Below are 17791 nucleotides of genomic sequence, written 5' to 3'. Positions count from 1 at the left end.
GATACGGGGCTTGACTAGTTTCCATGAGGATCATTGAGGTGGTTGCTGTGGGACCAGCTAAGTGTTGTACTTGGGGGATGGAGGCGACCACTGGCTTTCTGATCCCAGCTTGGTGTCTGTGTGTGGGGAGCTTGGAAAGTTTCCCTGCTGCTTTAAATAACGTCATCTAGACACAGTGACTCATTAGCACTGATTTCTTAGGAAGTGCCATTCTCCTGGGTCTGTTCAGGGATGCTGGGGAGGAACCCGCCCTGGGGTGTTTGCCAGGGGCTAATTAGGGCCTAATGCTCCTGCGTTTGCCAGAGGGAGAGGCAGAGGAGGCAGGAAGCATGTTACTGTCCCTCTTGACTAATGGGCCTCATTCCCCTTAACCCTGATGAAAAATAAATCACTTCAAGGGCATACCACTTCTGATGGATCCCAAAGTCCCTCAGGACTCCTGAACCTCTCCTCCGTCTTTCATTTTCTCTAGTTAGCTCTGAGAAAATTGCCCTGCTTGGCACCATGCTGGGGAAAGAAGTGGGGTTGGAGAAGCCCAGGGTAACGCTCCCAGGGCAAGGGGTTTTTGAGGGAGGGGGCTGACCTCACAGCCTGCCCCACTGGCATTCCTCTGCCCTGATGGATGCTCACTAGGTCGTTCTCCCGTGTCTCCCCGTAGGAGCGGTGCCGCCCTCCCTATCTCTCCCCTTCCTTCCAGGGCCAGGCAAAGCCCTTCCTCCTCACTGCCCAACGTGAAGGTTGGGCGCCACTGATAACCATGGTGGTGATGGCCATTTATCTCCCTGTATCCTGGACGCTGGAACATCCCCACCCTCGCCCCTGCACCCTGGTCTGGCCAGACCCTGGCCTGCCCTGGGCTCTTCCCCCGCCTGCTGCTGTATCAGCGCCAGCAGTGACTAGGATATCAGTTCAGCTCTGGGCCGGTGTCAGCCCTGCAGCTTTGCCAGGATGGGAGAGTTGGGGAGCGTTGAAACTGCATGTCTGGGCAAGGCCTGTGGCGTTTTCTTGCAACCACTGGTGGGACTGGAGACCTTCGCCCGAGGGTATTGATGCGTTCCCTCGGGTGTCTTCAGGCACTAGGTGTCCTGGAGGGGATTGTCGCATGGGAGCGAGCCTCTTGGCTCCCTCAGGGAAAACGTATGGTTTTAATGGGGCTGGTGTTTCTCTGGCACTGGTGGGACTGGGATGGTCCCATGCTCTGTGCCTCAGAGGTGGAGAAGCTGCCCCAGCCCCCAGTGCTTGGTTTCAGCTTGAAACTGGCTTGACTTGGCCTCTGAAATCCTGCTCTGCATGGGCAAATAGCCCGGCTGGCAGGATCCCAGGACTGGAGTTTCGCTTGGAGGTCTCTATTGCAATTCTTGGCATTGGCTGCACAACTAAAGCCCTTTGGTGGTGGTGATGAAGAAAAATATTGTATGTGTACTCAGATTAACCATCCCTTCTGGCATTCCAGCAAACAGGGGAATTGGTGTTACCTGCATGTTGTGGAGAGGTGACTCTGGACAAATCCTATTTTCACCAAAGTCCTTTGGAGACAGGCTGAGAGGCCCCAGGGTTCTTCTAAAGGGGCCCTTGGTGAAGGGTAAGCCATGGGACTGCTGGAAACATGGGACCGTGAACCCCAGATGTTCTGACCCCCTGGGCTTGTTCTGAGGGATGCTGCTGCCCCATGTGTGTGCGCAGGTGTGGGTGTTTAAGCAATGCGCACACCTGCATGTTTTTGTGTTGGCAAAGCCCGCACAGCCGAGGGTCTGTGCCATAAGGCTCCAGGTGAAGTGGGACCCTTGCGGGGGACGCCCCAGGGCTCGCGGCCCGCAGCCTCGGCACGCGGCTGGCAGAGGAGAAGGGCAGGGTGGTTCGGTGGCAGCAGCATCCCTGGACAGGGTATAAATAGCTGGGCTGGTGACCCAGAGAAGAGTTGCTACACAGGCGAGGTTAACTGTCGGCAGAAATTATGGGGACATTGTTACTCCAGAGATAACCTACGAAGGAAAAAGTGTGGAGCCACTTTTTCCCCTTCAGAGTGAAGGAAAAAGACCTGAAATATTGGTGCAATGTCTTTGTTCTCAGCTTTATGCTGGCTCTGCCATTAAGTTGTTTTTCTCCATTTCTTGTCAGTGAGAACCAAGGTGGGTTAACCCTTTGTATCCCTGCTCTGTCCCCTGGGGGAGAGATTAAAATAGCTCCTGTAGGACTGGAGAGATTCTCTGTTTACTTTAACTTTACACAGAAATCCTTCTTAGCTTTAGCTTAAGCTTGAAACCTGGGGTCCTGGCATGAACAAGAAGCAGCTGAAAATAATTTGGTGGAAACATCTGCATCAGAGACAGGAGTTCATGGACTCATTCATGAATGAAACCTGCTGCCTGTACCCATTGCAGGCCCAGGGGCTTCGCGATTTGTCCCTACATGATAGGGCAGATCACCGTTGGTCCATGTGGGTGGCATGGGACAGATCGCCATTGGTCTGCGTCCACGGCAGCATCAAAGCTGTACCCCTGGGATGAGAGAGGTGAGGCTCCCTGGGACCACTGCTGGGATGGGGGATGTTTCTCCTGGAGATGAAGCTCTTTGTCTTGCTGTTTCTGAGCCCATGGTTTCCCAGACTATTTTCTCCTTTTCTTTTTTTTTTTCTTTCTTTCTTTCCTTTTTTTAAGTGGAGCATCTCTCGCTCTTCCCTCCTCCCGGCCCCCTTCCATTTTTGGTGGGAAAGCCATGCTGTTATTGCAAGCTAAGCCTTCTTGCGAGTTGGTATTTACCTTGGTTTGGGGCTGTCCATGCTTTACGACCCATTTCCTAGAAAAACGTGCATCAGAAAGCCCAGCTGTGGCCCCCTTCCATCCCGGGCGCTGAGCCTCCTTCATCCCCTCCAGGGGCAGTCTTGGCTCTGCGAAGACAGAGGGGAGGGGTGGACTGGCCTGTTTTCAACATGTGCAGGAGGACATGGCTGCGTTTGGCCGCATCTGTTAAAGCGAGTCTCCAGGCAGGAGGGGTTACGCTGCTTCCCTCCATCTGAAACTGGGTTTAGTTTCTGGAGGTGGTAGTTGCATGCAAAAGGGGTGAAAAGGGGGGATTTGTTGAGACTCTACCTCCCCATCCCCAAACCCTGAATGTATCCACTGGGGCACAGCAGGTTTTTCCTATGCTTCCAGCAGGCAACTTCATGGCCCAGCTAGTCTCTCTTGGTTGTCAGCTTCTGTCCCAGCCTTAGACGACCACGCAGCACCCTCCTGAGGGGGATCTCTGCTACTAGCTGGAGAACCAGGTCAGGCTGATCCCCCAAGATGGCAGAGTAGCATGAGCACTGGAGGAGTCCTCCCTCGCCAGCCTGCGTCAGGGTGGTGGCCATGGCATCAGGGTTTTGCAGAGGTTTGAGAGAGCTGCATCCCCTGTCCCTGAGCGAGGGACGCAGAGAACTGATGCTGCAGGGCAGGAGGGCACTGCTGCGGAGGCCACCGTGTGTGCAGCACCTGACACAGCCGGCTGGGCTGCCGAGGTGGCAGCTGGATTTGGCCCAGCTTGCGTGTGTGCTCGCTGGAGCTGGGGTAGGGCAATGAAGCATCCCCTCTCTCTCCCTCCCAGCACATCTGATGCTGTGTACCTTTTTTCTCCCTCCCGAGTGGTGGAACAAGTCAGGAACAGCACTGTGAATATTTTTTTCTGAAACAAAGATATAAAAAAAATTTATCAAAAAAAAATTTTTTTTGGCTGGCTATTTCTCTGGTCAGGGACTTTGCTTACAGGAAATTATTGGAGAAGGTGTGCTTATAAATAGCCTGGCACGGGGCTGACTGCATGCTTGTGGGGTGGGGTGGGGATAGGTGAAATTCATGGCTCGGCAGCATCTAGACAAGCCCCATCCAACAGAGACAGAGCAGCTTTATGAAAGCCTGATGCTGGGAAAAGCAGAGAGGCTTTGCGGTCTTGTTGCCTCAGCTTTCTTTGCAAAAGGTCCTGGGGGTTACATTGCCCTGCTCTGCTGTGTAACTCGGTATGTGAGCAGCTGTTTGAGCTGTTAGGCAATTGCCCTGCCCAAGTACAGGATGTTGGTCCAAGCGAACCTGTCTGCCCTCCTGGCCAGTCCCAGCTGGAGCCAGTCTGTGCTCCAAACCCAACCGACAATAATGCGTCAGCAACGAAAAACTCAAACAACTTCTTATTTATTTGTTGTCCTTCAAAAGTCATTCACTGAAAACCCAAACTAAAATCTCTTTTGGCAACTAAAAGCTGAAGTTTGACTAAGAAAACAACAGGATGTTTAAGCTTTGGAAAATGTTCCCTTCTTGCCTGGCTGTTTTTATTTTTAATGCAATGACTTGGAAAGGTCACCAAAAGATGATGTTTCCTGCAAAATCTTCCATTTGGGCACAGAAAATAACCAGCTGTTTTTTTTAATCAAGCAACAGGTTACAATCAAGTCTGGGACCTGTAGCTGGCAGTTGGCACTCCAGCCACAGAAATGCTCAGCTCCCCTGGCAGGAGTGGTGTTGCCGCTGGTCCTGAAGAAAAGCCTAAAATCTGGTGCTCCAGGCGTTAATGAATCTCTTCCCATGGGAATATGGGGAAGCAAGCTGAGGCACAGGCTGGTCGAGCTACCTGCATGGGGCCGGGAAGCTATGGCCGAACAGGGAGCAGAACCCATCTCCTCATCTGTGTCCTGCATGTCAGATGAAGGAGCCTCCTTCAATGATGCTTTGAAGATGAGCCCTGGAGGATCTGAGCCCCTGCTCCTTTGTGCTGGTGTTGCAGTATTATTAACCTAGGGGTTATCCCCCAAGCTGGTGTAAATCAGGAGGTCCTCGCTGATGGAGGTGGAGCTGGGGCAGCAGAGGTCTCCTAGGGAACTTGGTGYGGCAACACACATCATGTGAGACGGGGGGTCAGGCTTGCTGGGAAGGGGCTGTTGGCTCACTTGGGGCTTTGACCTGCCTGGTCTTTCTCCTTGACCTGAGATGCTCCTACTCTGCCAATTTCTCTGAGGATGGCTGACTTGAGGCATATCTTTGCATCTTCCAGACCTTACCCCAGATGCTGGCCAGGGGGAATGAGCATCAGTGCTCATCCCGGGGCAGCATCTCCTGGAAATATTCTCTGCTCAAGCACCTTTGGAGTGTGGCAAAGCCCATGCAGGGCAATGTTTGCACACCAACCATGTGTGCTCGCTGGAAGGTGACTTCTGCAGAGAACAGGAGAAAACAAAGAAAAAATACGACCAATAAAGCAGAGCCTAGACCCTACACAGCCCTTCCCACCACCTTTTCACCTGGAGCTCCAAGCCCAGGACACAATGTCAGTCAGGTCTGGCTGCTCAGAGGAGAAAGCCAGCTGGATGTATGCCATCTTGAAGATGCCGAAAAAATCAGCAGATAAAATCTCTCTCTTTTTCCCCATTGGCAGTGCCCAATTGTCACCAAAGTTAAACAGGAGAGAGGAAGCACAGAGGATATTGTAGCTGTTATTGCAAATACCATCACCTTTGTTTGGCTGGAGCAAGAAGGAGCCCAAATGACTACAAATCCAGCGGTGGTGAGCTATTTTTATAAAGGGCCAAGGCCCTGGGGCAGTGCTTTCTTTCTGGCTGGGACGGTGGCTGTGCTCTTCACCTGTGGGGTGCCTGGGCGGTTGTCTGCACCCACGGGTGACAGGGTGACACCTCTCCCAACACAGCCCGTGCTGCAGCCGGGAGCGAATCCCAGCCCAAGGGGAGCTGGTTGGGTCCCCGTCACTTGGAATGGACTAAATAATGGATAAAGTCTAGTATGGTAAAACTCAAATATATACGGTTTTATACTGTGAACTCTCTACAGAAGTGTATGCAACAGAAGAAACCTTCTGCTGTAGAGCTAATAGTATATCTATTCTTTGTATACTAAATATAGAAGTTTTATGTATATAAGCATAAACATAGCTTTTATAAACATAAAGGCCTATATTTAGTATACAAATCACCAGAACAAGACATTCCAGTTACCAGCTAGATCGCCTGCCTAATTGACCATTTAATAATGCTTACAGTAACTACAACACCAGTGTGAATGCCGGCTGTCACAGTAATAGTGAGCAATAAGCATATCACTTAATGACTAGAATATAAATTTCCTGGCACTTTTCAGGAATTCCCCAGTGCTTTCTAGGATTTTCTCATGCTTTCTAGGAACTCCCTGGTGCTTTCCAGGCATTTTGACATGCTTTCTAGGAATTTGGACTACTCTAGGAATTACAGGGTGCTTTCCAGGAAATTTTCATTTGTTTTTTAGGAATTGACCAGTGTTTTCTAAGGAATATTGTGCTTTCTAGGAATTTCGGTGTGCTTTTGCACAATTTCAACATGCTTTCTAGGAAATTTAATGGGCCTCAGGAACTCGGACAAGACTCAGAGGATTTGATTTCAGGAATCTCTGGCTCTTCCGTCCCTCTTCATTTACTTGTTGTTATGTGCTTGATATGAGTGCTGGGAGCACTGGGAGAAGGAGGGAGCCTTCCAGAAAAAAAACTGATGAGTTTTCTCCTGCTGTCCTCCAGAAGCTCCTTCCCTAGCAAGATTTTTTTTAACTGAGAATGTCTCCCAAGTACGTTGATTTGAGGAATGAAACATTTTTAAGGGTCTCTGGCACAGACAAATGTGATGAATGAAGTGACCTCTTCCTGGTATCTTTTCTTCCATGCCATGAGAAGCAAGTAATAAAAACCGGGCAGTTTGACACAACCCTGGCTCAAACCATCACTCTCTCTCATACCTGGGCAACCATAATTTGAGAAAGGAGGGCATGGGAGAGGGCCTCATCTGTCCTGTATAAGGTATTTAACATGCTGCTTTCCTTTCCCAAAGAGCAGTGATCTGACTCAGTATCTTGTTTTCACAATGGCAATGGAGCAAAACTACTTGCAGCAGTAGGAACATAATTCCCACGAGTTATAGATAGAGTGCTAGTATCTGCTCATCGAATGTGACGTGCTTCTGTCATAACTGTTTCTCATCACCTCTCTCTTTTCAAACATTTCGCCTATCAAGCTGATAATTTTAGATCTGGCAAGAACGTCCAAGGGTGGGTTTTTTTTTTTCCCCTGTGCCTTAAATTTAACAAAAAATTGCATAAGGAGAAGAACATCCTTAGGTCACTAGCCAAGAAAAGTCTCTACTCTGAACCGCAATCGTACTGGAGCACTGGTGTGGGAAATTAAAGGCTTGGCTGGGAAATCGTCTCAGCGAAGAGCAGTACCTTTGAGCTGTTTGGTGAGATTAGCTTTCGAGTTTTGTGTGGTTACTGAAGTTCAAAATCAGTGTTTTGGGCAGATGCCAAAGAGCTTGTTCTGCGCTGGCAGCCCATTTTAGCAGCCTTGAAAAGGAAGAAAGATGGTGCTGTGTCGTGGCAAGGTGTGTTTGGGGAGTGCACGTGTCATCTTAGATGTTCACGCAGCAAAGGTGGGGGCAGAGGAAGACACGGAGCCCTGGTTGAGACCAAGTTCCTGGACAGGACATCAGTCCTGATGCAATGTCGTTCTTTCTTTTTCTAGCGAGTGTTTCCTAGAAAATTCAGTGTCAATGTCAAGAGGTTCGTTAACATTGCAGTTAACGAAAAAGGGGAAAAAGCCTCTATTAAGGGGCTTGGCCAACCTTTCTGTTCATTTTGTCAGACCTTGGACACTGCTGCTCTCCCAGAGCCCGAGGTTGGACGCGCCGGACCCGTGTCGGCCGGAGAGCTAGCCCGGCGGGTGCTCCCTCGGCACAGCGCTGGGCCCACCCTGCCACGCGTGCCACCATGGCCGGGCCGCGGCTCTCCCACGGGGTCAGCGCTGCCCGGGCCCCTGGCCCTGCTCCCCATGAGCGTGGCAGTGACCCAGCGGTGGAGCGAGGGGAGCCAGTGTGCTGCACGCCAGGCCCCATGCGTCGGTCCTGCTGCCTCTGCCCCATCGCCACCCGCGCCAGCAGCCTGTGCCGTGTTGCTCAGGCACTGAAAGACACTGTCACTTCTGTCCGGCAGCTTTTTAAAATTCATCTTTTAAGTTGTATAGTAAGTGGGGCAGACAATCATAACCCATTCTTTTTTTTTTTTTTTAATTGTATATGAGTTACTTTTACATTCTCCATTCGCTTAACAGATTGCAGGGCTCAGCAGTGTCACAGCTGTAAATATTGTAGAAGGGATGTTACGCTGTATTTGAGAAACTGCATCGTCGCACAGCCGAAAGCTACGTTTCAAGGCCTGCAGGCAAGAGCACAGCAGGCTGTGGAGAGTTTTTAGACTACTTTAGGCTGTTCAGGATGAGAAGGGGCTGCAAAAATATATGGTAAGATTATAGATAACTCTTAAAAATGAGTTTCACCCCCAAATCTTCAAGTAATGTTAGAGAGAGGGAACTGAAGTGACTCCTTAGCAAAACCACCATTAGTTTCTGTGGTGGAAAAAAGTGTAATGAGGGAGAAGTAACTTTTATTGAAGAGGAGCTATGTATGTGGCAGAGAAACCTTTTGGCCGCAGGAGCACAGAGCCTTCCTCGAAGGCAAGGCATTAATCCCGCGCGGAGCAATAGTGTTTCGGGGCGTTGGAGCAAGCACAACGCTTGCGTTCAGGCTGGGAACGGTCTCGACTTCAGCTGCTAGAGACCGGCACACGGGGGCTGGGGCTGCAGGGGCGAGAGGGCCAGCCTTTGACACGCTGTATATTTTGTTAGCAGTGCAGATAAATAAAACAGCCACCAGTCTCGCTATTCGCCCTGGTATCTCCCCCGGAGCAGCCCCTGCTCTGGCCTGCAGGGGGGCATGGAATAACCGAGGGGTGGGGCTGACCCCAGCCCCAAATGTCGGACCGGGGTGCCCCGGGCCTTGTTCGGCCGTGGGCTGAGAGCCTCCCGGAGGGGGGGGGAAGGTCCCCTGCGGCCATGTTGGGGCCGGGGCCGGGCCCTCGCGGCCCCCCGCTCGCTCGCCCGCGGCTGCAGCTCCGCCCGCCGGGGCCTAGGGGGCGCTGCCCCTCGGCGCGGCGGGGCTAGTCGTGTGAAGCCCCATTCCCGGCCCTGGGATTGGCTGGAAGGAATCACGTGCGGCGGGAGGGGGCGTGGCCGGGGAGGAGCGGGGAGCGAAGCTGCGGTTACCAAGGCGACGGGAGGAGCCGGCGGAGGCTGCGGGGCAGGTAGGCCGCGCCGCGCCGGGGCCGCCCGGGATGGAGCCGGGCGCGGAGGGGCCGCGTCGGGGGGCGGACGGTGCCCAGGAGGAGGCGGCCGCAGCAGCCGCGCTCGGCTCCCCCGGCCCGCGGGGCGCCCCGCTGCCCGCCCCGCCGGCGGGAGCCGCCGTGCAGGTCGGCGGGCGCAGACTCCGCCGCTTGTGCGGAGCCGGCCGGGGGGGGGTCTCCCTCTCTCGCAGCGCTTGGCGATGAGGGCGCTGCTGAGCCGGGCTGCGGCTGGGCTGCGCTGCGCTGCGCTGCGCTGCGGGCGCCGTCGGGTGCGCGGTCTGCTGACGCTCGCCACCTTTCTCGCCTTCTAGGTTTTTCAACGATGAGGCTTAGCGGTAACCCCTAAGAATGGGTGATGTTCTGGCTTACGAAGCTGAGTTGCTTGGACTAGTGAGAGAGGTTGGTTTTCTTTCTTTTTTTCTTATGAAGCGAGCAAGGAGAAATTGCACAGTGCTTGTATTCAAGAATGAGACATTGCAGCTGTGATCTAAATTCTGTAGTTACTTAATTGACAAAATATTTGCTTCTCCTTGACATCATACTGACTTCTGTCGTGCTCTGTAAATTCCAAGTGCTCAATGTCCATTGAAGGCCAACAGCCAACCACTAAATCAGTCTAGAATTATCTGTTGTTCCTTGTAAACGAGGCCTTTGTTAAAGGAACAGGTAATTTGACTGGATCCACAGAGAGCTGCAGGGCTCAGGTCTGACCTGTGATACCCGTGAGATCCTCTGAACATTGCTTAGGTATGTCATTCCACAGGTGTATAAAATCACAGAGGCCCCTAGAACTTTTGCTAATAAAGCCCATACTGAAGTCGTGAGACCACTAACCTGCATGGTTTAATGGCAAAGCAGGATTATCCAACTAGGCGTTCCTCTGCCCATACTGCCCATAAGAGGTAGGATCAGAAGTTATTTTAAAGTAGGAAATAATCCCGCAAAAAAGACAGTGGGAGACAAACTTTTAAAGAGTGGATATCTCTCTAGTAGTCTGTCCTCCTGCCTTGCAGATAAATTGGCTAAAATGGGAGATTTATTTACTCAGTATGACTTGGAACAAGAACACAAGCTGTGATTTGTCTGCTGCTTGTTACTGCCTTGTTCCTTTGATCTGTGTTCATAGCCTGGTTTAGGGCCTTAAGTGAAGAGCAAACCAACAACCTTCTCCCTCGCCAAAACTGTGTGCTTGTATCGCCCAGTGCTGTGGAGGGGGAATCACTAATGCCAGTTAACCGTTAAGCCACTGTTGTACCTGGCTTTCCACACATTGTCTGCTGAAAGACTGGGCAGCTATTCTCTGCCTAAAGAGTCCACTAAATAGCAAAACATTGCAAAACCTAAAACTTTTTGTGTGTTTAAGAGAACAAATCTAAAAAGAGTTCTAAGTACTTAATCATGAATATGTTAACAGTGAAGGAAGTAAACAGTTCCTGTACAGGTTCTTTGTGGCAACACTGGTCGTACAGATCAAGTTTACAAGACCAAATGTGATGTCTTGCCTCAGCAACTAAGACTAAGACTTCTGAGATGGGGGGAAAAATCGCATGTAATAGAGTAGCTGTAAATGGTGGGAGGGAGAGAGAGGACTGTTTATCTTCTTTTCAAAAGAACAATGCTTGATTTGCTAGTTGTTAATTTGGCTTGCTTGGACAGCTTCAGATATTATGAGTGGTCTGACTTAGAGCTGAAACTGTCTGACTGTTTTGGAGGTGATGGTTATGTGTTCCTTAAGAATTCTGCCCTCTGAGAACATTATTTACAAGGAAATTATTTGCTTGTTTCTTCAACCAAGATGTTGCATTAATAGATTCTTATTCCTTTTCTTCTTTGGTTGAGTGAAGTTATTGGATAAATCAGGGGACATCATTCCTTCAGAGAGGGTGTGCTTGATTGTCAGTGTTATTGTCTAGGATGTAGGAGGGAACTCATCTGAGAGGCAGGATTTTCTTACTGCATGAGACACCAGCTCTTAGTGTATTCCTGTGCAGTCTTTGGCATTTACAGACCATGCAGCAGAGAAACTTTAAAGGACTCTAGTGATTCATGGGTCACTCTTTGAAGCATTATTAATCTAAAAAATTATTATCCTATGTTTTTCTTGTAGTATTTGGATTTTGCTGAATTTGAAGAAACAGTGAAGATATTTGTGAAGGAATGTAAAATAAAAGGGAAGCCACTGCCTAAATCAGCAGGTGTTTCCCTGAGAGATTCAAAAGCTTTGACTCTTCAGGTAATGCATTATTGGCACTTATTTTGAGTAACTAATACTCAAAACAGTTAAAGGCCACTAACCACCTTTTGTTTTATTACAGCAGTTGAGATTATCTTAAGTCTCTGAAATGATTCTTGATTATTTGGAAAAGGCTGCTAGCAGTCTTATTTCAGTGCAGGCACGTTCACATTTGTTTTTATGCAGAACCCCACTCCTTTTGAACCTGAGGGAGTAGATTTGGTTCGCACTATTTTAGGTTTTTAGCTTGCCATACTTTGAAAAGGCTGATTTTTTTTCAAACACTGTAGGCACTCATTTTTCCTTATGGTATCATGGACCCCAAAACTCATTAGACATGCTTGAAAATTTAGGCTTTGCTTCTTGCATTGATGGCTGATTCAGGCTCTGAAAGGGTAAAAACAGGCAGAGAAAGAATATTTAGGTGGTCCTTGAATGGTAAGAGGTTTTGAATAAAACTTTACTTGAAAGTCTTCAGATGACTCTTGAATTCTTCACTTACTAACCCACTGTTGAAAAATGTAGCTCTTCTGTGTTTGTTTTTTTCACTGAATGCTTTTCCCTTCTGCAGAAAGATTTGCTTACAGCATTTGAAAATGGAGAGCAGAAAGTTTTCTTCCGACTTTGGAAGGGGCATATATCGTCTTCAGTTCGATACAGTGAGCCAGTTGCTCAGAAGCTGGAGTTCTATCTTCACATACACTTTGCCACCTACCTCTTGAAACACTCTGTGGGAAAGCCTGTAAGTTTAGTTTACAGCTTGAATTTAAGATTGCTTTTGTTTATTTTACTTCATATATTTGTCTTTGCTGTGGATGAGGATGGAGTTCTTAGTAAGGATTCCCAGAATTCAGATCCAGTCAGTCTGCATTGTGGTTGAAAGCAGGCCCTTGTATTGTGAAGTACAGAGATGAAATTTGTAGGTGGCCTTATCCTGGATGTCCTGAAACAATTTCATTTGGAAAATATTGGCATACTGATTTTTTTACCTTTCTAATTGTATTCTGTAGGAAATTCTTAAAATGCTTCTTTTGCTTTGAGTTTGGGCCAAAGCCATTTGTTGAGAAATAAACATTTCTGATGAAATGGGAAAGTTGAATCTTGACCAGCTCACTGTACCATATTTGAAGGCATCATTCCAAATGGTCATAAAACAAAATCTCCATTACATACGGCTGGGATATCTTAGGTGACACATTTATGATGAAGAGACATATAAGCAGCGTGGAGCCACCAGATCTGCCAGGCTCCTGCTTTGCTTCTGTCAGATGCTTACAGAAGTGCTTGGATGCCTTCAGTGTGTGTTTTCCAGCCCCTGACTAAGGTGCTTTTGGTCTCTTCTGTGTGCCAGCTCACCTGGCGTCCTGGTAAACTAGCACAGAGATGCTTGGGAGAGCTCAGTGTTGAGCCAGGCAGGATCCAGCAGGGCTTGTGCTTGATATAAGCTGATTTAAAGCAGGCTCCTCAAAGGCAATGCTGGACTTGAGCTATCACAGTACCAACCTGGTTGTGTTCCTGCGTGGTTCCGAGTGTTGTACATACATCTGACCGGGGTCTGAGTGGAGTAGGAGTACGTTTACCAGGGCTGCTGACTTGGACTTGGCACCATGTGAATGCATCATAAAGCCTCTGGATCCAAACTCACTCAGCTTCTCTACATTAGTCCACAGACAGCAGAGAGTTGACTGCAAGGAGTAGTAGTAATAAGATGAAAAATGTGTCAGAAGGATTTTATTACTAGGGTTTATCAGTGGCTTGTGTGAAAACAGCTTTTTGTAAAGCATATGACTTTAACAGTATCTCTTCTGGGTTTAGTACAAACCTTACTGTGAAGCAGATCTTGAAACAAAATACTGTCCTAGAAAATAATACACTCAGTCCAGCTTTTGATGCTGCATATGGTTGTTGATCCAGTGATTTCCCTCTCCTCCCTCCTCCCCTCAATGCTGTATGAGTGGATTTTACAGTTCTGCACTTTTCACTGAAATGAAGCATGTCTAAAGTCAGGTAGGTATTTCCTTGCTGCTTTGAGTGTGGAAATGACACTCTGCTTTAGAAATCTACCCTGAAGTGGGCAGGAATAATTTACGCTCCAGAGCAATCAGCCCTCTCTTCCTTTGCTGGACCTGGACAACAGAAACAACAGTTTCCTTCTGAGTGGTGGAATCAGGATGTAATGCTTTCTAGTTGAATGAATGTTGCTTCTTAGGTTGGCTGCATTACTTAGATAACAATTATTCTTGGATTTCAGGCTTGCAAATGATGTTGGATTTAAGTCTCTACTTTAGTTGGTCAGCCTTATTGTGCATTCAGAGTAGCTGTCTTCAAAATAAATGTGTTGCTTTATTTCCCAGGACAAAGCTGAACTTGAGGAAAGGATTTCTCACTTTAAAACATATTTAGAAACAAAAGGAGCTGCACTTAGCCAGACAACAGAGTTTCTTCCCTTCTATGCTTTGCCTTTTGTGCCTAATCCCATGGTACATCCTTCATTTAAAGAACTTTTCCAGGTAAGTATGTATTTTGCAGAGGTGTTTTTTATTGATTTTTCTCATTGGGTGATAAATATTGAATGTTTAGTTCAGTAATGGCTTTTATTGTTTCCTTTAACAGAAACTGTACAATCATAAAAGAATATATATTCTATGGGTTGTGAGAGTGTTATCAATAACAGAGTACTGATTTAAATGTATTTTATATTGGCTTGTGCCCTAAATGCTATGCTGTCTTTATGTTCATAGATAAGAATTGCTGCCTCTCCTTCCTTTCAACACAACCCTGAAATATGCCTCCTTCTCGGAATCACTACACAGTAGTTTAAGTCCACTTGCTTATATTTCTACTGCTTTAAGGTTATTGCCCAAGATACCCCATTATGTGTTTGTGTCGCTGAATTTAGAATATGATAACTAGGCATAAGAAACTGAAGCAGTTGCATTTCATGTGGAAGAGAAACTCTAATTTATAAATAATCCTCCTGTAATAGAAAATGAAAATGTAATTGTCTCAGTTTAGATAACAAATTGGTGTTTTCTGCATTCTCGAAGACTGAATGTGTGATTGTGGAGATGGTGTCTGGAGCTGTGATTTGAAATTCCAAAGTATCGGTGGTGATTCCTGTGGGGAGGGTACTGCCACCATCCATCCTGCTGATAGCTTATTCCTGCGGTTTAAAACTGCACCTTAACTTCTTGGCTTTGCTGAAAACAGCTGTTTGTGCGGCTGCACTTGGTTTGGGTCAAGGAACTGATCTGCTTTACTGCATACGAAGGTGTTTGTAGACAGCTCCCATGTATGTACACACACACACACACATGCACACAAATCTGTTTGTAAAAATATGTAAATATATATATATAATATTTTGCAGGATTATGTACTTAACGTGCTTCGCTGTCCTACCACATGAGCAGTTGTGCTGGCTCGTCCAGGCAGCTGTGGGCAGTCAGTGTGGTGGGAGGGAGATCTCTTTAGCCTGCGTTGCTGCCAAGTGCTTTCTGACATCAAATCAAAGCTTAAGTGATGCTCACCCTAGGGTTGACTTTAGACGTACCAGCTGATGAGGAGCTCCAGTTAACACCAAAAAAGGCATATACTGCCATTTTCCTATGGGACTAGCTATAAATAATGAGGCGTGCTGGTTGATCTCAGAGACAGGACATGAATACTCTTTTTTTAATTATACTTAGCGGCTTTTCTTTCTGAACGTCTTGTCTCAGACAAGACCCTCGGGTTTATTCATAGTAACTCAGTGTCCAAGCCCTCAGTCTTGTCACTCGTTTTCTTGTGGGAACTGTACAGCTCAAATTCCTGTTAGTGTTGAAGCATGGATTGTTTTACGTTTGGGAAAGAACAGCAGTAAGTCACTAATCTACTAAGCAGTGTTCTTGCAGTGTTTTTTTCTTGGGTGTCTGCTGCTTTATACAGCTGGAGTTTTTGGTTGTTTGTTTAATATATCTTGAAAAAATAAGATACACTCCTTTCTGTAAGAATCGTGGTTCCTTTGGTAATATACAGCATACTGTAATGCACCACTGTCTTGATACTGAATTGATGAATGTGGCCAGTATAATCCTGTATGCTCTCCAACATGGTAAAACACAGGCAAATTTGAGCTACAAGAACAGCTTGCAACATGCATGCATATGTACATACATATATATCACTGTGTGTGTGTTTGTGTGTGTATATATATTCATGTATATACACATACACACAGCAGTAGATTCAGGAAGCTCCTGCTGCTTGTTGAAAATACTGCTTTTTCACCTGTTGACTAGCTTTTCATCAAGCAGAAACCAGTTTAAATGAAGGTTTGAAACAGAAGAAATGAGTAATCAAAGTGCTTCTTAGATGTGATTTTTTTTTCCATATTGATTATTTTCTCATGCTTACAAGACAATTTATGTCAGACAGAGGGAAGACAAGATTTCAGTTACTGGCTGATATGTCAGTCCATTTTTCATATATGAGTTTTTTTCTGCTCCAAATGCGTTTTAGAAACCTTGTACCCTGATCACTGATGTCATGTCATGACCTTTACAATAGTTTTTGACAAAATCTAGAAGTCCCAGATCACATCAAGAGTGAAAGATTAATACAGTGATTTCTTTTGGAAAACTGAAGAATGGAAAATGATTTATTTTGTGCTCTATTAAAGAAAGTAAATTTATGTTCAACTTTGTATTCAACTTCTTATCTTTTACTCAAGTTATTTATATTTTAAAAGTACTTGTAATTTAGATGCAGTTGTTGCATGTGCGTACAAGCCACCAACACCTAGTCTGATAGGATTCCTTAGAATGGCAGTTTTACATTGAAATAAAGCTGTGTCATGTTTTTAGAACTCTCGTCTAGGAATAATACTAAATGCACTTCTAATTTTTGTGTGTGTCTGAGTAGTTAGTAAACATGTTCACTTCAGTAATAGTGGAGGACAGTCTTTTCGCTACAGTTCTGGTCGCTTTGTTTACTAGCGGGGAAGGCTGCCGTGACCCAAATAGTACTGGTGACATAAGTGTGCATATTTGGTGAACAGCTGTCATCTTTTGTTTTTCTTTTCAAGGATTCTTGGACATCGGATTTAAGGACAAGATTGGAAAAGTTCCTGTCTGTGACTCTCAAAGCCAGCCAGACCCCCAGGCTTCTCACTTTATTTGTATCCTTTTGAGAAAACACTTTAAAGATCATTAAATTATTGTAAAGGGGCACTATAACGTATTGGAAGTGTGTGCTGCTAAGATTTATTGCATAATTACAGTAGCATTACTGCTTGGGGGTTTTTTTAGGGTAGGGAATGTTGTTTACAGTCCACATTCAGAAAAGCTATTTGAAAAAGTTGTATCAATGTATGAATGCGTAGGAACCTGCATATTTATCATATAGCCATTCTTAACTTCCATGTATAAAGTACAGGATGCCCAAAGGCACCATCCTGACCTGACTTCTTTCTTAGCATTTGTAAAGCTATTAGTCTTTTTAATTAGCCATTTTGGGGGCTAGATGGATTCTTTCCAGGACTTTCAAGGGTCCCAGAAATTATTATTTTATTGAGAGTTTTACTTCAGACTTTATTTTCTTCTAATAATATTGTTTATGCTATGTCAGGCCTAACTGTGGAATAACTAGCTGTATGGCAAGATTGCCTTCTCCGTTTTTGGTCAGTACCATTAAGAGCAAGGCAGGGAGGACTAAACTGGAGTCTTTGTCTCTGGGTCTTTTTTTCTTTTCTTTTTTTTCTTTTCTTTCTGGTGTTGAGCTGGAAATGTTATTGTTCTGCTCCATTCCTGCTCATTTGCCAGGGTGGGGGTCATTGATCAAAAGTGACTGCTTTTACTCCTGTGTTATGGCTCTTGGTGTGGGAATCTGGCATAGAAGAGTTGAAGAAAATTTTCTCTCTTCTTATTCCTCTTTATGGAGTCATGGACTGGATCCTGACTGAGCCCTCAAAATTTCTTTGGTATAAAATTCCCTAAAGCATTTGCATGTTCTTACATTGATTTTATGTAAAGTCAGCAGTTTGACTTTTTATTTGGTGTTAATAGTTTAGTTTGCAGTGGCCTTTTTATATATCCAGGCCAGGACTGATTCTAGTGTCTTCAGAGGTCAGAAAAAAAAGTCTCATGTCTTCATACAACATTCTGCACTTGGCTAGATGCCTTACGAGTTATTTATTTATTTATTTTTGCTTTTCTGTGAAGCATCAGGCAGTGACTATTGTCTGGGACAGTAGGGATCTTTGGCTTGGTTGGGTTTCCCAACTGGTTGAATTTCTTGGTCCGTGTATATGGCGCAAACACTTACTGAAAGGACACGTTTTCCTGAATTGCTTCTACTCTTGTACAACAGAAGGAGAATGGACAGTGCAACAAAGGTGAGTGCTGAGATGTGG

The 17791-nt window shown here is 46.4% G+C and overlaps 1 protein-coding gene across 1 annotated transcript in view; it reads left to right on the top strand.

Annotated features, from left to right (window-relative positions):
• ARMC9 (armadillo repeat containing 9) overlaps positions 1 to 17791 on the top strand; it is a 113360-nt gene that overhangs the window by 2601 nt on the left and 92968 nt on the right. The window contains exons 3-8 of the mRNA XM_026070968.1: positions 9479 to 9566; positions 11275 to 11400; positions 11972 to 12142; positions 13755 to 13910; positions 16466 to 16558; positions 17749 to 17773. Coding sequence (XP_025926753.1) covers positions 9516 to 9566; positions 11275 to 11400; positions 11972 to 12142; positions 13755 to 13910; positions 16466 to 16558; positions 17749 to 17773 — 622 coding nt within the window. The 5' untranslated portion in view covers positions 9479 to 9515. The remainder of the gene's footprint in view (positions 1 to 9478; positions 9567 to 11274; positions 11401 to 11971; positions 12143 to 13754; positions 13911 to 16465; positions 16559 to 17748; positions 17774 to 17791) is intronic.

This window comes from Apteryx rowi, unplaced genomic scaffold (assembly GCF_003343035.1).
Source record: "Apteryx rowi isolate R43461 unplaced genomic scaffold, aptRow1 scaffold_32, whole genome shotgun sequence".
NCBI lineage: Eukaryota > Metazoa > Chordata > Aves > Apterygiformes > Apterygidae > Apteryx > Apteryx rowi.
Note: the sequence above shows the minus strand (reverse complement) of the source record. Positions and strands in the feature narration are given on the sequence as shown.